Raw genomic sequence first — 25,990 nt, 5'->3', positions numbered from 1 at the left:
TAAAACGTTCGTCTTTAGCTTTTAACCGAGTATGGAGAAAAAAAACTAAAATGTGAGCCGTAATAAATATATTTTTTAAAAAGGCTCATCTCCAGTGGATATTACAGATGATCTGTACACTATACTGGGGGAATCTGCTCCTTCATTTACAACTGTTAAAACATGGGTTGCAGACTGTAAACGTGGTCGACAAATACTCTGGATTCGAAGCGTTCTGGAAACCAAAATCAGCCACTACAGATGAAATAGTTAGAAAATTAATTAAAAATATTAGGAATGATCGTCGATTGAAATTGACAGAGGTTGCTGAATCTGTTGGCATATCCAAAGAACAAGCACATAATATTTTAAGCGATCAATGTGAGAAAGTTGTCAGTAAGATGGGTGCTGACTTCGGATCAAAAACTGCAGCGCATGACAATATCGGAGCTATACCTTTCAAACCCAACTGATTTCTTGCGGCATTTCATTATGGATTCATGAGACATGGATCCATCACTATACTCCAGAAACCAAACATCAATCAAAACAATGGACAGAGAAGGACGAATCAACACCAAAAAAGCAAACAGTGCGTCATCTGTTGGAAAGTTTATGGCAACAGTTTTTTGAGACATTAAGGGAATTTTTGTAATTGGATTATCTAGGAAAAGACAGGACCATCAATGCTGAATATTATGTTAATCTTTTGGATAAATTATATTCCAAAATCAAAGAAAAAACGACCAGATTTGGATAAGAAGAAAGCCCTGTTTTACCAGGACAATGCTCCCGTCCACAAGTTTGTCATTGTGATGGCAAAACTCCATGAACTCACGTTTGAAATGCTTCCTCATGCACTCTGTTCTCCAGATATGGCCCCCTCGAACTATAACCTCTTTCCCAACCTAAAAAAATTTCTACCTGGAAGGAAATTCTGTTCTGATGCTGATGTCATCTCAGCGACGAAGGCCTACTTTGAGGCCTCAGAAGAAAGTTCTTATAGAGAAGGGATCAGAGCATTGCCTTACCGCTGGAGCAAGTGTGTATCTTTGGAAGGGGACTACGTTGAAAAATAAAGCAACCATTAAACACATTTTTTTTTTCATTTTCCTTGTTAGGCTGGAAATTTTTCTACCCCCCCCCCCTCTCGTATTGTACACTCCCTCTATATCCTCTTTTTTTTTTTTTTTTTTCGAGAGCATGTGCTAAAGTCTATATTTCTATTATTTTGTGTTTTTAGTTACACGCAAGCAGACAAATAAAATTAATTCTAAAAACTAATTTTGTGAGAGGAATGGTTCAAGGAGTAATAAAAATATCGATATCTCGACAATCTCAATGTTGATATTATAATAATCACTACAGTTAGCTTTTGTAATACTTTATATAATACAAAATAAAAAGTTTAAGAAAATATAGTGGAAGAAATTAAACCATTGCAGTATGTAATTGCTGACACATGTTTTTTGTAGGTAATAAGCAAACGGTACCATCAGGAAGTTTCGAGAGGTGTTCAATTATTTCAATTAATCTGTTTTCATTTGAATTGGATTTGAGAGTTATTAATCTAGTCGAGAGTAAGTCGCTGTCTTTTTTTATAGTCACACCTAATCTTATTCTATTTAGCATTTCAACAGAGTTAGAATCATTGAGCTGTCGCATGTTAATTGTAAGTTCATCGTATATGAACAGTTCAATCCACAGATTCGGTATACTGAGGGAACCTAACAACTTGTTAGTTTAAGCAGTTGTTAGTTTTTCAAAAGGTGACTTTTCTATTACCGGTGGAAGCTGCAAGAGATCTCCAAAAACTACGCGATGTTTTTTTTCAAACCACTCATTCTGATCGTCGCTTGTGTCGAATATTTCACATAAGCGTAAATGAATATATGTTAAAGTAACATTGGATATCATCGACACTTCGTCTATGATAAACAACGCTACTTCTTTCAAATCTGAAATCTGATCTCAGAACTTGGAGCACTTCATCAGAAAGTGGCTTGTACTTCGGTGTTTGCTTGTGTTCTACAGGCAGCTGCAAATAGTCTATGTATAGTCAATCCATTCACATTGAATGCAGTTATTCCTGTTGGAGCACTAACTGTCACTTTTTTGTTTAAATACGTCTTAACACAAACTTTCAGAGTTTTTATTAAAAAGCTCTTTCCAGTGCCACCAGTTCCACTCACAAAACAGCATAAAACGTCAGCGTTATTATCAGTTGTGTCCATTTTATTTGTGATCATATCGAAGACTCTTTTCTGATCGGCATTAAGTTTTGCGATCATACTTTGAAGATCAATTTGCTCTTCTTCTACCAGATTGTTTCTCTGAAAGTCACCCATTGCGTTTGCAGCTTCCACAGCTTCAAATTGAATTATTTAATTAGATATTGTTACAAACCTGTAATTTTGCTTCCCAGCGAGAATAGTGTCACCATAAGAAAGACCGTTTAACAGTAATCTGCATTAGATGCTGTCGGACGCCGAGCCAGTGATTCCAGAGCTTGGTGACAAACTTGGCGACCATTTGGCAACTTGGCGACGAATTGCCGACAAAATAGATAATACTTGAAACTTCGAGAAATTTATCGATCCGTTCATTATTACACGCATATTTTAGTTTTTCCTTGATTTATACATTAAACTCTAATTGTATTCTAAATTTGAAGCTTCTATGTCTGCTAGAAGTGCCTTAGAGTTTTGATGATCGGTCAGTCAGTCAGTCAGTCAGTGACAAAATTCACAAATTTTGACTAGTTATAATTCTTAAACTACTGGTTCAAATTTAATGAAATTTGAAATATACCATGTTTATATAATGCCTGCTTGGTTACTGAAAATTCAGGATTCTAGTTTTATCCACAAAGAAGTTATAGGGAGTCGAAAATGGTCTGAACTGCTTCAAGAAAAGGATGGTACGGCCGTGCCGCTTATTTTTGCTTGACTTGGCGGGGGCACTGCCGTGCCCCCAGATAACAAAAAGAAGCACCAACTTGGATAAATGAAATTTGATACACTGTTTTAGTATCTGATGTATATATCTTTGTCAAATGTTTAATCAAATCTTTCAAAGGGATGACACAAACTTTTGACGCATTACCACGTTTCAAACCTTATTGTGTCCGATTTTTGGGATTATGTCTATCTACCTCTCTGTCTCGATAATGTAAACAAATCTCGCAAATGTTATAGAGTGAATGTTATTTTCTTCACTGGACACGGCCCATTCCCGACGTACCTACACAGATTCCATCTGACCAACTCTCTTTTCTGTAACTGTGGGGAGATATCCCAAATTCACTATGCCACCGAATGCTTACTGACTCTCTCGTGTCACATGAGAAAGGCAGAAACAAGTCTCGAGGAAGAATGGTACAGGAGAGTTGCATCGAATACCCGATCACGAGGCAAGATCCATTACATAGTAAACCATATTCATAAATACCAAGACCTCTTCAAGACTACACAATAGCTGAGATCAAAATGCCACTTATCAAAAGCAGCCGAAATTATATCTTGAAAAGTGCAGTTTTCAAGAAGGAAATCAAAACACAGAACCCCAGACGGATGCTACAGATTTCTGACTTTACAATGTTTGTTTATATGCTTATACATGTCATACAGATGTTCACAATGTAATTTATCAATTTTTTCCCCTTTCCTTTTATCTTATTTCCCTGTAACTTCAACCCATAGTCACCATTTGTTTAAGTATTCTTGTCCCCTCCATTTAGTTATTACTTCACCAAAATTTGAATATAGTCGTGTAGGATTTGGCACCGATGGGATTCTCTCTGGAGATCTCTGGATGGTTTGTCGTCTCTTTCTTTCTTTTCATATTTTTTCTTTCTCTTTTCTTTCCTTCTTGTACTCATCCAACTGGTTAGATAACTTAGTGTTATAGGCACCGGGGGCACAGGATGGCGTTATATTATGTTATGTCTCGATAATGCAAAACCACTTTGAAACCTCATTTCCGTATCCACGATTACACAAAACCTCCTTGAGATAGACAAATGAAATTTGTTACCTTGTTTTTACACCAAAATTGCATATCTCTATCAAATTTTGAACGAAGTACATTCAGAAGTCCATTTGAGTGACTGCCCGTATATAGGTAAAAACGATAGCTGTATATACATAAATTTTGATTCTATCTAATAGCCGACTGAAGAAATAAGTGATTGTTATAATATTTGTATAATTGAGTTATAAATCAGATACTAAAATTAGAAGATGATTAAAATTAAAAAAAATATTCTGCCAATTAGCAGTTTGAAAAGCGAATATTTCAAAGGATTTTTCGTTAAATTTATTGATACAAAAGTCAATGAAAGCCCATTTTTTTGTCTGTTTAGTAAAACGCATTCGGTAATAATTAATCATCGAACACTCATTTAAAGGTCGTTCACATTCATTACCTTTTAAATACATGACCATTTCCATGTCCACAAATTTTATTTTTTGTATTTTTATTCTAATTCTCCGTTTCTTCAGTTTATGGCAATTTTTTTTTTTCTAAAATTGTTTCATTAACGTTTCCGCCATTTCAATCTTTCTGGTCATTTTACTAATGTTTTTAATTTGCCGATTGAATCATGTCTGGTAATTTAGACTCATTTCAAGAACTGAGTCTTTATGATTGTTTCGACAATGTTTTAATAATTTCGGTCGCGCAGGCTAACTTTATGATGTAATTTAATTGTTATTAATATTGAATCTTTTTGTTTATAACATTTTGAGATAATGTTTGATTTATTGAAGATTTTTTAAATAACTTTATTTGACTCTTTCATGATGGCAACGATGGAATTTTGCAATCGTTTTTTCAAGCAATTCCTGATATGATAGAGAATTGGAAACTCTTTATTCAAGAAATACTAGAGAAGATAAATTCTTTATTCTTGATGATAATATATTAACATAAAAGGCATATAATATATAAATTAATTTGTTAACCATTAATTAGGATTAAATTCTGATTCTATATCAGTGGTGCCACTTAGTAATTTGTTTGAAAAATAATATATTTCTTAATTTATAGTGAAAAAAATAATTTAAATAATTTTTTGTAATTTTAGTTTAATCTCCTGAAAATTTTAATAGATTTCTTAAAATTGTGCACCTTTTTTTACACAACTTTGTAATTTAAAGTATATCTCTATGATCAATATTTAAGGAATAAATGCCGCGGTCAAGGTTTTTGAGACATCATGTATATTGACTGTGTGATTTCTAAGACTATTCGAATTTAAATATTTCAGAATAATGGAAGGTCAAAATTTCTTTTTAATGAAATTAAAAATTCCCTGTCCTCTCAAAAACCTCAAAAACAGCCATTGTGCTTAAGGGATAAGTTTATTGTTGATATCTGTAAGAAGAACTCTCTTAACAACTGATGTCTGCTAAACAAATGTAGATTCGGACATTCTTTGAGAGTTTTTATAAAACTTCTCTGTTATTCAAATCCATCTGGTGTGAGTGTCTCTAACGAGCATAGCTCGTGCCTAGGAACGTTCAATCGAACTTACTTAACAAAAAGGGAAGTTAATTTCACAGTGACATCGAGCCATTTTGGACACCCACCGTAGTTTCGTTGAACGGCCGTTTGGGGCCTTTTAATGTTAATAGAGTTAAATTTTAATTCCATTCCAGTGACTACATGTAATAGTGAAAGAGAATCAATGTATTTCGTGATTAAAAGTAGAAAATAATTAAAATAAAAAATTTCAGCAGTTTAGTAAACGATAGAAAATGTTACCTAAAAACTGATTTTAATTAATTTTTTGACTTTATAGCATAAAAAAGTAAACAATGACGCATTGCAGTAGTCAAAAATTTGACATCTAAACTTGGATGAGTCTCTGCATTCCAGACCTACTCAAGCCCGAAAAATCATTTTTGAAATTTCGAATATATTTTTGTCTGATTCGATAATTTAACATGAAGCGAGTTATACAGATTACATTTGGATTGAGTTTCTTATATAAAAACTACTTGTTCTTTGTCATATTTTTAACGAAACACATTAATAGTATTTCTGACTTTCAATCGGTGCCTGCATATGAAATAAAAACTAGCGGGAATGTCATCTCGAAACTTTCGCGCATATTCTCTAACTAAAGGACTTCAGCATTATTAAATGACATTCATTAATGGTACCTACTGAAGAACCTCTTAGCATACGATCTTTTGCGATAAATCACTAGGATTCGCCAAAGCAAGAACACCAGAACATTCTAATACATATTTTTGGCTTCTTTTTAAGACAGATTGAAACCAAAATTTACAAAACCACTACTGCACACATATCGAAATTCATTCATTTAAGTTCTTGCACTTTTGAGCTATCCCATGAACATGAATGCGAAAGTATAAACTGACAGACGATCAACCATTTGACTGACTTGTTTTAAAATTTGATAAGAATCCTATGTTTTAGTAGCTAAATTCAACAAGAATATATATTGTTACAAACCTGCAATGCTGCTTCCTAGCACTGTTAGTTCAATTACTGTAAAGACCGTTTTATGATCATCTCTGTTGGGTGCTGATCGGTTGCCACGTCAGTGATCTCAGGGTCTGGTGACCATTTGGTGACGAATTCGGTGACAAAATAGGTAATACTGGAAACTTCGATAATTTTAACGATTCATCCAATAGGAGCTGAGATACGCCTGATTGGTGCAGAACCCTTTCGGCCCATCTCCCGGTAACTATAAAATGCTGGCAGTCTCAAGCTGCAGTGAACCGTAGTTGTAGTCGTGTCGTCGAGAGGATAACGAAGCAAAGGCGGAATAGTCCAGCGTTGTGTGGAGCTGAAGTGATTGCTGAATTGAGCTGTGTACTGAGTCTTGTTGTTTATTGTGGAAGCAGCATCGAATCCTGTGAGGAGTAGCCAGTTGTGTAGTAGTGTGTCTGCAGCTGGATACAGCTAAAGCGAGGAGACAGTGGAAAATTACAGCCGTTTTGAGAGACCGTAGAGTGAAACTACAGATTCCCTCTCCTGATGATTTCTGTTTGGCCTGTGTGCTGTGGCTGTTATTACTACTGATTACGACTTGTGGGCTACTGTTTACAGTAGTGTGCTGCTGTGTTTCGCCTGTGTCCGTCTCGGCTGTATATATTTGTCGTCTTTGTGTTAAAATATTCGTGTTTAATAAACGTCGTTGTTGTTTTCTACTGAGACCTGTTGATTGTTTTCACACCATACACTCACTACAAGCGAACCAGGTGAATTTATTGACTTAGTAGTAGAAGAATTGAAGTAATCCGTAACAATATTATGCCAAATTTTATTAACCTAACTCTCCGCATTTGTAATTATCATGTTATATTCAGACATACAGACTTCCAATGAATGTATTTTGTACAAAATTCGATAGAAATTTACAAACTTGTTGTAAAGACCGTACACTAAATTTCATCCTTATAGCTCAAATCTTTTTTGAGTTACCTTGGTCACAGATACACATTTTCCTAAAATGTGTTTTTCGAAAACAGGGAGACTGAAAAGTGGAGGATCGTCAAATTATTGAATTCCAATTTTTATCACGATTCTAATACTTTCCATCTCATATCTGAATCCCTGAATGAAAGGTGATACACTAAACATTTGTACTTTTAAGCCGTGGAAATGTTCAGCATGTCATGTTTCAATCTTGAAATCAGCTTTTAGATGTGGAATCACAAATTTTGAAGCAACATTCAGCAACATTTCTGATAATAGTACAGAATATAGACAACAGAAATATTGCTTAGTGAAAAGCAGTATTTGTTTATGAAAAATTGTCATTTTTCCATCTGACAGGTGAATCTCTGAATGAAAGATGGTATTCTGAACTTTTGCGTTATTAATACAATCGTTGTATTATCTGGTGTAACTTTTTTATTACTTCATCTATTGCAGAACTATCAAGTAGTTAAAATTATTTACTATGTTATGAATTAGGTCTTTAATTTTAATTTAAAACATTAGTTTCTAAAGTTGCTGAAAACTTTCTTATAAGTTTGTATAATTTTTTAATTTAGAATTATTTTATCAAGTTTTTCCTTTGTAAACGAATAACTCTCCGCAACGATTCTCATTCGAAAATACGCAGTGTATAAAAGAACTTCTGGACTGGGGCTAGATTTCTGCGTAGAATAGTGCTACCAGTGAAATCGCACATGCGTGATAAACATTTTGCTGGGGTACAACCAAAAGTTCTATTTATTTTTACATTAACTAATATGATCATTTACTTAGAAGAACAATTTTTTTCGGACTAAATGTTAAATTATTAGGCTGGAACAAAGAACTGTAATTGAATTTGACGCAAATCTGATAAAAAGACATGGGAACTTATTAGATGATCAAGCAAGTTAAAGATAGGTTTTATTCAAGTTAATCAAATTATTACCTATATCACTGGCTTTATTGGACAGAAAAAAAATTGCTTTAACTTATCTAGAATTTTGAGGATATTGTGTAATTAAGTGATATTGTCGCAAAAAAGTATTCGCTCATCACAAAATTGATAGAAAAGTCTTTAAACACCTACAAAGAAACTATTTGCATGAAGATTTAGGCAAGGTAAAAGTCAATATCAAATAAGTTTCTGACATTTTAACTAAATAACAGAAATATTGAGAAGTGCACATTGATGAAATATTGCTTCAGCTGTTGAAAATTAAAGTAATTATCTTGATATAGGCTTTATAAGTGATGAAACATTGTGTTTTCTGAATGCTTTTAAAATAACAGATAGAGTTTGGAAGTAAAAATTAATTCTACACACACACATGCACAAGCAATCCCCCCCCCCACCCCCCGAGAATGATTTCTTACAAAATCTTCCAGCAAAAAATATTCATCTCACCTTTCGATAACAACAATTAATCGTGTGGATGTTATCTGTAAGAAGTATGTTCCATGTGGACAAAACATTTCTAGTAAATATTATTTAACCCTTTAAAGACTCTTGAAATTAGAATAAGGAAAGGGATTCATTTAATTTATTAGATAAATTTAATTTAATTAATTAATTAGTTTGGTTAATCAATAATTAAGTAACGAATCAAGACACATCATTTTGTCTGAGATAAAGGACTGAAGCATCTAAGTTTCTGACTTACTAAAAAAATTTGTCAGAACTTATGCTCAACTACATAATTTTATACAAAGATTGATAAATTTGGTGGGAAGCATACTTCTCACGGTCCTAGAAAGGGTTGAATATTTTGAAGTATTTGGTAGTCAGAAATAATCGTATTCGTCCAAAATATTGGGACAGAGGAGTTGGAATTTGCTTCATCCTTCGCTTAATTATTATTATTATTTTTTTTTCATATTTTTGACAAAAAATAACGACAATGTATTGAGTCATCTACCGCATTCACTGATTAGACCCCCTACAACTTCTCTTTATTCTTAAAAATAAAATTTCTTGTTTTGACTATATTATGTTTATACAAATAAATTTTGGGCATGCTGCGAAGGAATTCCATTGAGAAAAGGCATTCAAATAATTGCCATTTCACTTTTACAATTTTATTGAATCCAGAAGAGATTATTTTGAATTAGAAAACAACAATACTAATAATTCCTCATTTCTTTTTTTATTTTACAGGCAGAGTCTTAAAAATTCTTTGCCACACTATTTAAGGCAGCTGAAATTCTTTAGAATTGAAAAAAAAATTCCAAAAGAAAGTTTTCAGAATAAGCTCATTCATCTAAATATGGCCTTCTTAAGCTTTAGTTTGAAAGCCAGAGTGAGTCACTTAAACCGTATGTCAGAAAATTTTCACAGGTCCTTCTTTTTCACAGATGCTCGAGTATTTGTAAACAGATATAATTTTAAGCGTTTTTCCTTTGAAATTAGTTAAATAAATATTTTGGTCTCATTCTTTCTTCATTTAACCCTTTACAGGACAATTTTTTCTAGTCATATTATGTTTAAATATTTTTAGGCTTAAGATTAGAATAAGAAAAGGGAATCATTTAGCTTATTAGATAAATTTAATTTGATTAATTAATTAATTTGATTAATTAATAATGAAGTAACGAATCAAGACACATCATTTTGTGTGAGATAAAGAACTGAAGCATCTAAGTTTCTGTCTTTCTAAAAAATTTGTCAGAACTTATGCCAACCTACATAAATTCATACAAAGATTGATAAATTTGGTGGGAAGCATACTTCCCACGGCCCTAGGAAGGGTTAATATAATCTTCTGTGTCTATTTTGGGGACCCTTAGATAGTATAAGTCTCGAAAATGCCCTTTCCCTTCCCCAACTTTAAAAGATCAGATCATTATTTTTTTATATTTCAATTTTGTCTCTATATAAGAAATTTGAAGTAGCAAATTTTGATAAACAAATATTTTTAAGAAGGCGTTAGTATACCGCATATAAAAAATGCATGCTCAAATTTAAAAATTAGCATAATTTAAAAACATTAATATTTTTACAAATTTTCAACACACTATAAATAATATTTATTTATGAGATCAAACGTTTTATATAATTATAAAACTTCATACTTTGTTTTAGAATTATAAAATAACATGTTATAAAACTAATGAAAATGTTGCTGTAACAGTTTTTAGCAATTTAAAAAGATTTGATTTTATATCTACACTTATATAAAGCTCAATGTGTGTGTGTGTGTGTGTATGCGTGTGTGTGTGTGTGTGTGTGTATGCGTGTGTGTGTGTGTTGGTGCTCTACAGGCCAGACCGTTCGACCTACAGCTACCAAAATTGACACATGCATACCTTGGAGGTCGGGAATGTGCACCTGGTGTTCCTTTTTTTGAATTTTTAATTAGAATTTTAATTATTAATTAAAAACTAACTTTCCCACCAAAAAAATATTTTCATTTCCCCACCACCAAATGAGTAAGGCTTCAGTTTTTTTTTCCAACAGTAATGAGGCTAGGGTTAACATTTTTCGGCCGATTATTTCAAACGATTCTGTTTATTTTCTTAATGTTTTATGCATTTAAAATTAAACAATATTAATTAACGATATTTCAGATTCATTCTGAAGTACTTTTGAATTAAAATAAAACAGAATAAAGGAAATTAAAAATTTCTAATCTGCATAGCGTTACCTCAACTGGAGTAGAAAATTCACGCATTTGCGTTACCATAATTGGCGTTGAAAATTCATGCATGCGCATTGTGTTCTGATTGTTGACAACTATTTTCAACGGATGCGGACTTGCTTTTGAAGGCTTAGTATGTTTTTGACAGATTATTTCAAATGATTCTGTTTATTTTTTTAGTGTTCGATGTATTTAAAAATAAACATTGTTGTTGTTGAAAATTTCTTGAGATATTATATAAATTAAGAAAAATATTTTTTAGTGCCCATAAGGTTTAAATACTCAGCGACTCTGTTTTCAGTACTCATATTTAAAAAAAAATGCTTTGTTTCAGTAAAAAAAATATTATTATATTTATTGCAGTTTAATCATTGCCTCTAAAATTTAAAGCATAAATTCTACAGGAGCTAACAGAAAATTAGAGAGATACATATTACGTTATGGCTGTAGGCCTTTATAATATTATGAGTGAATTATATGACTATTAAAGTTTGAAGTTTTAAAATATTTTAATGAAGAAGCAATTAAAATGGGAGTTCCATAAAATATTTAATTATTAAAATTTTAACGTGCATTAAGATTGGTAAAAGGCAACTAGTTAAATAATAAATTAAATAAATTCCAGTTCCCTGCCTTCATAATAAATGAAGACAACATTAAATTACACTGAAAATATTATTAAAAAATCTTCAGTACTTGGGTTCCCAAAGATCAGAGGACCCTACGTAATTTTCTACTTGCATTTCTAACATTGTCATATTTTTAGTCCTTTCCTATAAAAAAAATGCATCAAATTCTTAAAAAGTCCCAAGTTGGGGGATAAACGAAGCGCAGTGGCAACCCACTTTCGATGGGAAACTTGTCAGCTGGTACGATCGTTAAAGTACTTGAGCCCCTCCAATTGCGTGCATTTGCAAACTGAAACCCCACCATCAGACCTCGCATTTGGACGCCAATACATAAAATGGGGCGGTTTTTTGAAATACTTTTTTACGAGCGATCGCCTTTCTTTTTTCTTTTCTTTGCATTCACTTCATTCCTTACGCCACTGGAATCGTCGACACGAAGGCAACTTCTTTTTGAGTTTGTTGTAATCCAACCAGAAGTGAGATAAAAATAAAATGTTTCTTTTATTTACTTTGGCTAGATATCCATTACGGAAAGGGAAAAAAAAAAGAAAGAAGGAAAGTAAGAATGCAGTTGAGAACAGATGCCAAGGCATTCAAATGTTCAAACAACCAATATTTTGAAACAGGACTGATTAAAATATTTTTAAAGCATTTATTAAAGAAACAATATTTATTTAGAAGCGGCTGAAAGGCATTTGAAAATAATTAAAAAATATTCTATATAACACCTTGTATTATAATATGTACCAACTGATACGATTCTAAAAATTGCATTCGTGAACACTATGTGCTCTTGTCATCCATTGCACGAGATTGAAAAAATGGCATTTCTTAGAATTGAATGTTATGATAGCAGTTGTGACATTAAATAGCAGGGTCATATGTTCGAAATTCAATCCACCGAGGATCTGAAGGAGTAGGGCAATACGTCTAAATCATACGTTAAATACATCGTAAATCATACATTCCATTATGGATTTATTGGTTGGAACTGAAAATTTAGAGAATGAAGAGATTCACTGAGTCGGTTTTCGTATTATCATTTGACCACGGTTCAAAATTTTGTGATTTTTCCCAAAAATAGACCTTAAAGCAATTCAAAATGGTAAAGGGAACGATTAACTACAATAGTCTAGAGGAAGATGCCATAAATGTGTTTCTCAGAAGAGATAAAGATGTCAATAAGTAGACATTATTCTTGCTGTGAAGAAATAAATAAAAATAAGGTGATTTAATAAACTGATAGAATAATTCAGAGAGAAATTTTATAAAACATCCCTAAATACCATAGTTTTACTATCGATTGATTATCTTGATTAGAAATACAAATTTTTATCAATACTAATAAAAATACACCTTATCCTAAACAGATCAAAACATTCTTCAATATTGGAATGAAATTTTAAAGAACTTCAGCAATATTTCAAAACGATATTGAAAGATATTTCATAATGAAATTGAAAAACATTTTAAAATATTGTGTAGTATCTTCATCATGAATTTCAAAAAATGCTGCAGGAATACTTTTTTTGATTAATCCTTTTAAGCGGTGTGAATTTTACCCTCTTATTTTGTTCTAAAAATACTTCTTCATGACTGCTAGAGGAGTTTATTCTGAATTACAAGACGCATTATGCAATCAAATCAAGGTGATCTTAGAACATGATATAGAACAGACTTACCTATTACCCTTCTGTTGCTTTTCTGCTCGTAACTGCAATTATAGATCCTTCACGCTAGATTGTAAAATGATTGCAGCGTGAGTGGTATAAGGAAAAGATACCACCTTGAGTTCACCTACTTCGTTCTATTTGTGAATTACGTCGAACCGTTTTATGAGCAAAAATAATAAAAAAAAATGGGGTTTTTTTTTTGGATTAATGGGAGATACATAACTTGGAAATTCATCAAAATTTTATGATCGAATTATCTGATGACAATGGTACATTCCCTTTATATAGGATGTCCATTATAGTCCTTCGATCTCCCAATATTGAATCTGAATCCAATACTGAATATCTGCCGTATGATTTTTCGTACAGTTGAATACGGCATATCAAGAACACGGGAAATAACTGGCAAACTCACGCTATTATGCGGTGACTGACTGCTGGCTTCAACGAACGCGGTCGCAACATTTTCGACGCTGGAAGACGGGATTTTTTTTTCCGTTCTGTACCTGAAAGAATGCCAAGTTGCCCCTTTTTTTCAAATTTCAGCATCATCTTGCGAAGAACACCTGGAGACATTGGACCTCTTCGTATCTGCTTCATACGACGAGAACTACAACGGAGTTTTGTTGGTTCTGGTAGAACAATTTCACCAGTAGCGCTTTTTCTTGCAACGTAGGCATGACAAACAGAGAAGAAACTAATGTCCGTGAGGAATCCGCCTTCTTTTTATCCAAAGAAAAGTGGTAATAGACATGCGATGTTACGCAAATTATGTTTCACATTTTCAATATATGCAAATAAATGCCATTTGTGTTACAGCGCCATCTATTGGTGAATCTTTAAACTAATTTTTTTAAAAATTAATAAATGTAAAACTAATCATCTGAATAATCTGTAGTTCAAATTTTATCTTATTTGGACCAATAGAGCGCATTTTAGAGCCCTGTGAAGTGGGTAACTTATTTCTTGCTAAATCCTGTACTAATAAAAACAAATCTTTTTTTCAGCAAGTACAATCTGAAAAAAAAATCTGTAATTATATTTATAACTTCACATTTTTACTTAACATAACATACCTTTACTTTACATAACATCACTTTATGGTATATAAAATATAGAGAAAGTTTTCGTCAAAAAAAGACACCAACTTGAGATTTAGGAGAATTACTACGCTTTAGATTCCTTAAGTGCGTTAAAGACGATTTTAGAAAATGTCTGTCTCTGACAAAGATAACTCAAAAGCACTTTGAGCAAGACGGATGAAATTCGATGCACTATCTTTACATTAAATTTGTATATTCCTTTCAAATTTTGATCAAAATCCGTTTGAGAGGAAGTCTGTCTGTCTAGCTGTTCCAATATAAGTTCACAAGATAATTACAAAACGAAGAGATCTAGATGAATAAAATTTCGTGCACAGATTTAATTTCTATAGTACAGACATTTGCTAAATTTTAAGCCAAATTTTGCAAGGGTTGACCATCTGTCGGTCTGTACTTTCAGAAACATGTAAACACGATAATTGAAAAATGCAATGGATTAAATATATCAAATTTGACATAAGATTTTGTAACTATAAGTGTACCTTTGTGTCAAATTTTTGCTTCAATCGGTTGGGTAAAACGGATCTAAAAGACAAATTTGATTGTCGGATGCTATAAAATGCATACAAGGGATAATTGACAAAACTCTCGCCAACAAGTACACGATAGATTCAAAAATGTCAAATTCACGTCAAAAGTTAATGTTTCGTAACTATTGTACACCAAAGCTATGCAAGTTGTTCTCTGGAATGGCACCTTTATTAAACAGTATACGAGAAAGTTTTGGGGAGACCACTCGCATTGGGTTGCTTTATAATCTACACAGATATTAATCATATACTTCTTTAACAATTTTTTTAAAATGGAAGAAAATCACGCGATTAAATAATTGATTAAGCTTTAAGCTTTCATTTTCAATTTTTCTAGATGGTAAACAAAGTTTTGGACCTTGGCCGATTTTGAGATGAAATAACAGCTATGATGTCATAGTTCTACGTCAACCTTTTAAAAACGCATCTGCTGTCAAAGAAGCATACGTAATAATAAAGCAATACCAGTAAAAGCAGGTCATCCTTTTAAAAACACATCTACTTTCAAAGAAGCATACATAATAATAATGCAATACTGGTAAAAGCAGGTAAAAAATATATGCGATTAGAAGCTGACGATGAAAATTGCCATTTAGACTTTATTCATTGTCTGCGCGATTTCGAGCTTCAATATTCATTGCCTACGCGATTACCAGCTTCAATATTCATTGCCTACCTGATTACCAATATCAAAAACCCTTAACAAAAAAACATCATGATCTCACATGATAATAATGAAAATTGTTTGAGTGTTAGGATAAAAGTGTAATCTCTTATTGGAAATTAGAAAAAAAAATGAGTTTAAAAAATTGTCAAAATTTAAGAAATATTTGTGAAACTATTAAATTGTTAGCATTAAAATGACAATTTGTTTTAAATTTTCATATAGAGTGAATTGTATTAATGTACAGCAATATTTTCGGAAGTTAACACGGGAAAATGGTAAAATTTTGAGAACCTTGTTTAATTGTACGGAGCATAAAATATTTGATTTAAAAAAAAAACCTGATAACTGATTAATTTGAATTTATTTCTGCCTAAGAAATGGCTTGCACCCTCTTTCTAACATAGAATAAACAAAACAAAAAAACCCTACTAAAATTTTAATAAAAAATCCAATTTGAAAGTAATGAAATAAGAATCAGTTTAAGAACCTTGTATGTTGTTAATGTGCTTGCTGCTAAAAACAGTTAGTAAAGTTTAAATGGAGAAAAAAAATTCTTCCAAATTGACCATTCGATCATTACAAAAATTGATTTCCTTGAATAAGACCCAAATCCATTTTCCGTAATGGAAAGATACTAAATGGAATTCTTCTAACATCCGGACTCTTACATTTTTTTTGCAGAGAAAAAGGCATTTCCCCAGTTATAAAATTTAGTTAATAACAACAATAAAAAAATTTTATTACATATTAGAGAGAAAAATATGTCGTCAGATATAAATTAAATCAATGTAACTTTCAATGTCAACTTTCATCAATGTAACCTGATATTTTGGTTTATAGATAAAATTTTTCTAGAGCTGGTAATAATACATAATTTCGTATTTAATAATATAAAATAAATTGTAAAAGTACAAAAAAATAGACAAATTTATCAGATGATTATTTGTTGTCAGATAGAAAAATGTCTTCAAAAAATATTTTCTATACTTATAATAAAGCTCAATGTGTGTGTGTGTGTGTTGGCGCTCCGTTCGACCGCCAGACCGTTCGACCTTCAGACAATATCATCGCATAAAAAGATTTTTACGTTAGGTTACAGTGCAAAAAATGATCTATTTAATGATATCAATGTTTTAATCTATAAATTAGGTTGCTTTTTTAAAATTAATTTTTAAAAGATATTTTAACTACATTTTTCAACAATTCATTTCACATAAAATAAAAATAAAAATTTAACCTGCGCGAGCATGTTATGCGTTCATGGGGAAATATTAGCTTTTATCAACGAGTTGCATCGCATTGACAAAAGCTCAAATTAAAAAATAAGTTAAAAATTACTGCAAATCTGGAAAAGTGTACTTTTCAGCACGTGTCTTCTGTATGAAATGAAATAAATATAAAATACGATATTTTCTAAAAAATAAAAGAAAAAAAAGGATTTTTATGATATTTTTACAATATCTACATTATTGGTTCAATAAATTAGCTTTATTTAAGGAAAACTTTGTTTAATATATGTCCTTTCATTTCAGAGAAAACGGCTAATTTATAAACTTTTAATAATATAAGCACATGTGTTAAAATGGCCTAAATGAAGTAAATAATTATATTTTATGTATCTTGAGTCAATGAATGCTTTAATAAATTTCGAAATGTTCAACTTTTTTCTAGATCCTCTGCTATGTGAATTATATTTAATAAAATATTCTAAAGACACTAATATTTTAAAAAAAAGAGTTGCACTAAAATCACTAAATTGCACTAAATTAGTCACTAAAACTGACTGATTAATGAAAATTTAAATATCACTATTCAATAAAAACGGGCAGTTTTAGATCACTTCATCGACCGTTTCAATGATGATACCTTCCACCCATGGTTTCTCAAGAATGTTTGGCTTAAAATTACGAAAATGTTGATTATTTTAAACTATTTTATTCAAAACATCAAAAATCGATCAGATTGATAGCAGATGATAGAAACGTTCATTTACTTATTTAAAAGTTGCAGAGGTCATATTTCGCATAATATGATTCCTTAAAACCAAAGGATTGTATAAAATTTAGATTTAGTAATTTTTTTAAGTATATTTATAGACCAAAACAAAATAAAATATTGTTACTCATGTCATTTAAATCCTTTTGAAAGAAAAACTAAAACTAAATTTTATGATGAATCTGAGAAATATTTGTAGAATAATTGTTAACATACTACATAAATGATGAAAATTATTCTGTAGTGCACGTAAGAATTAAATGCTGAATCATTCTGTTTCAGTACTCATATTTAAAAGAAAAATGCATGGTTTCAGTAAAAATGGATTTTGTAATTGCAGTTAAACCATTTCCACTTTAATTTAAAATTGAAATTTTACGGGAGCTGACAAAAATTCATAGAGATACATAGTACATTATGACACATTACATAAAAGACAGGCTACATGAAGTCAAGTTATATAAAATATTTAAAAAAAAACTTTCAACGAGCATTAAGACGTGCTCACCAGCTGTTCACCAAAGGTCGCCACTATTGAAATAAAAGTAAAAAAGAAAAACATCGTTTTGATCGCTTTTTAAAATTCTGTACTCTGAAAATTAATCTGATGGAGAAAAAAAATAGTTATTGAAATAATTAAATTTAATCAAATTTTATCTAATTTTCAAGTTTTATTATAAATATAATTTTAAAAATAGCTGGAAAATAACAGAGTCAAACAACTATTTTTAGCTATTTTTCGACAAATATTATTTATTTTTAAAGAATGTATGTCATCATTTTTCTAAAATAACTGAAATACACATCTGAAAAGTAAAGGAGACGTATCCAAAATGTTTTTGAAAACCATGTTTAAAAAATATTTAATCCAAAACTTACACATGAAAATTCAGTAACAAAACTCATCTAAAATTCAAATATCAGTGTTTTCTAATCAGATCGTATTGATATCTTCTTAATCGATAAGAATCTGATCCCTCTTAATTTCATCTCAGTACATGTGAAAACAGATTCTCTTCTTTTTCTTCAAACAAACTAAAGCTGAGTCAGATTCTGAAAGAAAGATAAATCCATCTCCAAAATCAGAGAATTGCTGACAGGATGAAAACGTTTCAAATATTGGTAATGAGGAAAGATTTCTTTTTCAAATAAAGGAACTACCTCACTCTGATTCTATGAGTAAATACCGATCTTTTATCTGAAAATTCTTCACTTGATCTATACACTTATTCAAACACCACTGTTTATTTATTCGAGATCTGGAATTATATGAATTATCTCCGCAAAGGAGTTTTATTTTACTTTCTCTTATGCAAATACGAGTGTCTTTTTTTTTTGGAAGCTTTAACGAGGCATAAAAAAGACAAGAATAGAGAATAAAATGAATTTATTATCGAAAGTTATGTGCAATCGTGGTTAATTTTTGATATAGTCAAATTTTTTTCAAATCGCTGATTTGACATAATCATAATTTTTTGATCCGACTTTTTGAGGATTACAATATTTTTTTATATATTTGATATATAACAAATAAAAAAATGTAATGAATTAGAAAGATGAAGTTGGAGATATGGTTTTATTACGAAAAATAAAGAACTGCATCAAATCTCGAACAAAGTCTACCATCTGATTATTTGTTTGTCAGTAAGGTCACGCAACATTTCTTTTATGCGTGTGAAAAATCTCTTACAAGAATGAGGATGCTTGAAAATCCCTGATGTCTTCGCTGCATATTACGACTTGTGCTGTTTCCTAATGTTTAATCTGCTTTGTGTTCAGCCTTTTAGAAGGAACCATTTTCATATATCGAGTTCATTATATTTATCGTGTGGTTAGTTTTGAAATCGCAATAAAAATGAAAATTACAAGCCAAACAACCACAAGGATTTCAATGCGGTAATGGTAATTTCATTCCCCAAAAAATCAAACTATCATTATCAACGTGAAGTCCAATAAGATCTTATCCCCCTTTTTAGGCGAAATTTGGGGGCCTTGGGTAAGACTGCGTAATGCCTTCCATGACAATAGTGAACGATAGTTAGGAAATATAATATTTTGCCTGAATCTAACATTTTTATTGAATTTATTGCAATAATATACATTGTGTACGCCTTTATCACGACCATTTGACACTTGACACAAGATAACATTCTGAATTTAATCGATTTAAGTCCTTGGCTTTATGAGTTATGCATTTAATTGCGAAATTGCAGACACCGACAGACAATCAACCGAATGACGGATTTGGTTCCAACTTTGTTAAGTATCTCTATTTTAAATGCCAAATCTGTGAACAAAATGTTACTTATCTAGTTGTTAGAGTTTCGAAAAATCAGACTTCCTGCAAATGGATGTCGTTCAAAATATGACAGAAATCTGCAAATTTTGTGTGATTCCGAATATTAAATTTCAGCCGTCTAGCTCAAAGAGTTTACTAGCTGTCGCGGCTCACAGACAGACAGACATAGTGCGAAAAATGTATTTTTGGGGAGAATCAGGGAGATCTGAATCATAAAGATTCGTCAAAATCTCAAGTTCAGATTTTTTTGATAATTACAATACCTCCTCTATACATCGTATTCGAGAAAGTAAAAAAAACAATTAGATGTTATTTGCTACTATTACAGATATTATTTATTGTAGATACAAGTAAGAATACTTCAATTTTTATTAGATATCGACAGTTGAAATTCAAGTAAACTTCAATTAACTCACGAGAAAGAAATAAGTGCAATATTATCGAATAGTATTAGCAAATATGAATATGTGATTACATTACATATTTGTTTTGTAGTGATTAATGGTTGCTAAAAATTTCAATAAAATATTTTATGAAATCAAGTCTTTTTCAGCAAAGAATTTTTAAATTTCAAATTTATAAATATGTGATATTTACTAATTTAGAAGCCGCCCACTGTTTTATTCATTGTATTGTACATTTCCAAATTTTTCTGTCAACATCAGTATACATTAAATTATATTACGGAAAACAACATCAGTGTTTAAAGAGACCATATTTTAAGAATATTTTCTGTTTTATTTGATATTAAAGTTGAACTTGTTGATTTTAAATTTTAGTCAGAAGTAAAGAAAAAAAATTATATTAAAATTATTCCTTATACCGGAATTTAAAAGGGAAAAATAAATCGAATTTTTATATCTTTACCATGAACAGTAGAAAAAAAAATTCGAAGTTGAAATATTAGCTGCAACACTGAAAACAATTTTTGTTTGCATTATGATTGAGTATAAATGGAAACAATGATAATATTGTCAATTTGATATTGATTAATAGAAGTATAAATCGTTTGTTTAGTTTAAAAACTTCGTTTCACAATAATCCTCATTAGGCTAGAATGCCGGAAATACTGAAGGGGAAAAGTGAATCAATTTGAGCTATGTTCTGTCGCATTCGTTTTAAATTTCATCCTAATAAAGAAAAGCGATAAAGAAAACAGAATTGTATTTCCCCTTAAAATGTTCAGGGAGGGGGAGGCATTTATAACTAGATTGCTTATAAAAACTCAAACTACTTACTGAAGCTTCGGTCGAATGAAGGTCACTAGATTTTGCACGTTGTTGTTGTTGTTTCTTGTGGCACTTGCCATGGACAAGCCCGCTGTTACGAAGACAGCGATTTTAAGCCGGTGGGGGAGCTACTCTTGTTTTCATAGTAGCGCCATCTAGAGCCAATAGAATGACTTAGCTACACACACGTCACAACCCTTTTTATGGCGCCGATTTCATTCACTCATCCACAGATCGTAATTAAGACCTGAATCAGAGAACGATCACCCCTGATCCAGTAACCACAATGGAATTACTCTCGACATGGACGACTTGGTGACCACGACAAATTTATATACGCGTCAGCAACCAAGCACGCGGGGAATCTTCAACCGGCGGGGTTTTAACTCGCAATCTAAGGGATTCTACCAACCAGGCTATCTCGGCCTTGATTTTGCTCGTAATAGTCATGACAATTCATGGTCAATATGTTGTCCATCTCTTCAATATGTTGTTCAATCTGTTTCCATCTATGAAAGGGGCATGTCACCTCTCTCTACTTACATACCTCATAATGAATCAACGGGAATGGCATCACCCTAATAGTGCTATAACTATAAATATATATAACTATATAAAAAATTCTATTATTTGAAGGTTAAAACTACTTTTGATATAATTCCTTAGCAAGAAAAGCATTTATATTCAAACATATTTTTTAGATAAAATTAGTTTGGTTTGAGGATTTTAGACACAAAAACTATTCATGGCACTCTTTTCAGACGTGAGATATAGAGAATTGGGAAAAGGAAATAGTCTTATTATTAAATAATGGAATTACCTAAACGTTCATCAATTTTCGGGAACTATCCATTCAATACTTACCATTCCACCAGGAATTTCATTTTATGCTGTTATATATTATATATATATATATATATATATATATATATATATATATATATATATATATATATATATATATATATATATATATAAATAAATCAGATGAGCATTCATAATTTGGGAATCGATGCCTGATGAAATGTCCACGAAAATCCAAGCAAGTTCATAATAACTTGGGATTTTTCTGTCGATTTCACTTTCTGTTTTTTCGTTTGTTTCTTTTACGGTCAGAATTTTGACTTTTATTCGAATTTTCTTTCTTAGATACTTTTGTGGCTGCCAAATCTTCGAGCTAAAGATGTTTTCCCGTTCATTGAAGAATCTTTGTTGCGATTGGAAGGAAGATCCAGAGAGAAGAATAGTGTAAGTATTTGTATTATGAATCATTCATGTTCTTGGTTTTCAGAAATGAAAAAAATCTAACTCACTTTTTAATAAACAAAAAGTGAGTTAGATTTTTTTAAGACCATTGATATATGCGGAAAAGTAAGCACTTAATTTCGAAGTTAATTAGGTAATGATTCAGCATTAATTAGGTAACATTTCAATGCATGGAAAATGATAAGGAAAAAATATTAAATAAAAGTGATAGGAATTTTTAATATTATTTTCCGACAAATAATTTCATCGCTGAAAAGAAGGATGTTTAATAAATGATGAATAGATGCCAAATTAAAGACTCGAGCCTTAGTAATTGGTGGTATAGCAAATTTGGCAAAATTAAATTTGATAAAAATGATTGTTCTAGAAAATACTAGAATTTTGACAATATCTCTTTTAGGAAAAGATTCCTAGGTGTCCTTTTGTAAAATTCTATATCTTGTTGGGAGTCTAAAAAAACCAAAGCCTTCAAACTTGAATTAATTCTCTCTTTAGACTATCACATTATAAAGCAACTGTGTCTAGTACTATTGCCTTCTTGCTGTATTTAAATTGTTATTTACTGTCTGCTTATCCTACAAATGCTGTCTTTGTGTATGTTTTGTTTGTATGTATGTTTTGTATCTGTGTTTCTCGTTTTCTTGTAGAACTAGAAGATATGTTCATCTAGACTGTTATCCTATTAATAATATATCATATATGATTGCTTATTGTATTATTAGTTACTATGAGTTATATGGATAATTATTATAGTATTTCCATTATTTAGATTCTTATTTGTATTACACTTTAAATGGAAGTCCATAGTTTCATTAAGTTTGTTTCCATAAAGTAGGATCTTCTCTATTCATAATGTTTACGAATTAAATCAAAAATAATCACCTAAATCGGTTTGAAACAAATAGCTATCCACAAACAGAAAGAAATCAGACATGTCACAGTTTTGAACTTCATAAAATAACGAATTCAATCAAATACTGAGAAATAATATTATATATTAAATATAAAAAATGAATGATTTTATGCAACAAAGTCCTTGAGATATAAAGAGTATTTTAGGATTATTACACAAAAGAGAATTAAAGATCTCAATAATAAAAAAATTCTATTCTGGAAACGTCGAAATTCCCGTTTCTTCCGAAATTCACATATACAATATAATTGACATATACAAAATAAAAATAATGCTGAAAAACAATATGAGAAAAAATTTTCATCTAAAGTAAGAACATTATATATCAACAGACCGCAGCTTATTAACATTTGCTATAATCCAGTATTAAAAAAATGTAAATGTCAAACTTTTGAATTCATAATTACATATTGTACATGAACAATCAAATTGAAACTAATCATTAATATCGAATTAAAACAAATGGTGATTGAAAAAATACATTGCCAAACACAAAATGAAACAAAATCGTTGAATAGAAGAAAGCAAGAATTTATTGGTATCTATACGCTCGTTCAGAAATATTTCCTGGTTCTAAATACAAATTTATATTATAAAAACTACTTATTATTCATGTTCGTATAAAATAGTATTCGTATAAAATTACTTTCCTCACTGAGATACTATGATAGAAAGAGATAAAGCCTCAATATCCATTATTGAGCTTGTTGCACTTATTGCACCGTATCTTCACTGGACGTATTTCTGTAACAATAGCACTTTCATAGAATCTACAAAAGTGTACACCATTTCTGAATTCTAGTATTGTTATAGAGTTCCGTCTTTAAAAGTATGCAAGTCAAGTTAAATAAAAGTATATTAAAATAGTTACTTTTTAAAATTTATTGAATAAATGTTACGTGATATAACCTCTCTAATAATATTGTTTAATACACTCAACGCTTTTTAATTAATATCATGTACTCATGTTAAAAATTACCCTATAAAAAGTATTACAAAGTAATTAAGCAAAAAATTAGCTTACATCGCTTACAAAAAGTTTAAAAAAAAAGTTAGATTTTCTTTGAACAAATGCATTAAACTTTTCCGTTTAATGATTTAATTTGAAAAGATTTATTATCAAAAGAAATACTCCATTTGTTTTAAATTTAAATAAAGGCTAATCTTTCGTCAGATATCTTCAGAGAATTGATAATACTTTTTTTGTCTGAAATCTACCCACGTTCTAATTAAATTGAATTACTTATTTCCAAAAATTACGACGTTATATTGTACCTTTTCTATATAATAGGCATGCTTTTATAAAAAATATTTAACTTCTTTTGTTTTTTTAGTGAATAATCTATAAAACCGTAGCTTTAATTCAATAAATTTTCTTTTGTATAATCATAAAAGTAAAAATTCAAAGACGCATGAAAAATTTCAATTTATGTAAATGCCTACATTTGAATAAGAAACTCATTATTTATCGATGTTTCAAAGTTCAAAATTTACAAAAAGAAAATATTCGTAGTGGTTTTAGCGGAATAAGAGTGAATAAAATAATAAAATAGAACCTGAAATTCATGAAGCAAAGTGCTTTTGGGAATAAAATGCAGAACAGTTTATCGTAGAAAGTTTCAACTAAAAGAATAGTGGATTCTTTACAGCCACATTGAAGAAAAAAATAAGTTAGAAACAATATAAAGTGAGAAAAATCGTTTGGATTCTTTCTGATTACGATATATCTCAATAAATAACTGGTATACTTTGTTATTAGATTTATTGAAAAGTTAAAAATATTAAAATTTAAACTAGAATTTATATATTTCAGACAGAATGCAAAATAAATTCAAAAAGTTTTGAAACATGTGTTAACTACGCGAACATACTATAAAGTAGTATAATATTGCATGTGAGATTGTGAAATAAAACCGAAAGTTAAATTGATATCTTTTTAGTTGATTTCTCTATAAAATTATTTTGATCGTAAATTTAACAATGGAAAAAATAGGATTCAATCATTTTACTAATTAACGGATGTATTTGTTGAATTATCAACATAATTTCCAGTAAAAGTAAAAAGAGTATTGTTTCAAATTAAACTTAAATTGATTTAAAAATTTACAAAATTTTTAGAGGAAATTTTATAAAAGCCAAACTGTTATTGCATCTAAATTTAAATCTTAAATGTAATTATGTAAAATTCACACATAACAAAATCTTCAATTATAACATTCAATAATAAAATGTATTCCAATTATTTTATTTTTGACGGTAGAAGAAAAGCATATTATCACAAACTGGAAAAAACAATGAAATTGCTTTGACTATTTTCGCCATTATGTCTGACGGAGTAAATATGCTGCAATAATATGTAAATGATGTCAAAAATTGGAGTTTCAACCATATCATACTAGTAATTATAGCAAGCTCTTTAATAAAGAATGAAATAGTCTTTAGTACAGCTATTCTACCGAAATTTTTTAATTAATTTTAATTAATACACTAATGCATTATTTGTTCATGGTTCTCTCAACTAAGCAATTTTTAAAAAGTTGTTGACACTAGCAGTTTTAAATTGTGATACATATAAAGTCTTTTTATTTTAATAGTTTTACACTTGTTCGGT

At 30.4% G+C, this 25,990-nt stretch overlaps 1 protein-coding gene across 1 annotated transcript in view; it reads left to right on the top strand.

The window, feature by feature from the left end:
* The window catches only part of LOC129976598 (ADAMTS-like protein 1), a 128,376-nt gene that overhangs the window by 46,007 nt on the left and 56,379 nt on the right, over window positions 1-25,990 (top strand). Inside the window, exon 2 of the mRNA XM_056090237.1 lies at window positions 22,350-22,448. Coding sequence (XP_055946212.1) covers window positions 22,350-22,448 — 99 coding nt within the window. The remainder of the gene's footprint in view (window positions 1-22,349; window positions 22,449-25,990) is intronic.

Source organism: Argiope bruennichi, chromosome 7 (assembly GCF_947563725.1).
Source record: "Argiope bruennichi chromosome 7, qqArgBrue1.1, whole genome shotgun sequence".
NCBI lineage: Eukaryota > Metazoa > Arthropoda > Arachnida > Araneae > Araneidae > Argiope > Argiope bruennichi.
This window is presented reverse-complemented; position numbering and strand designations above follow the sequence as displayed.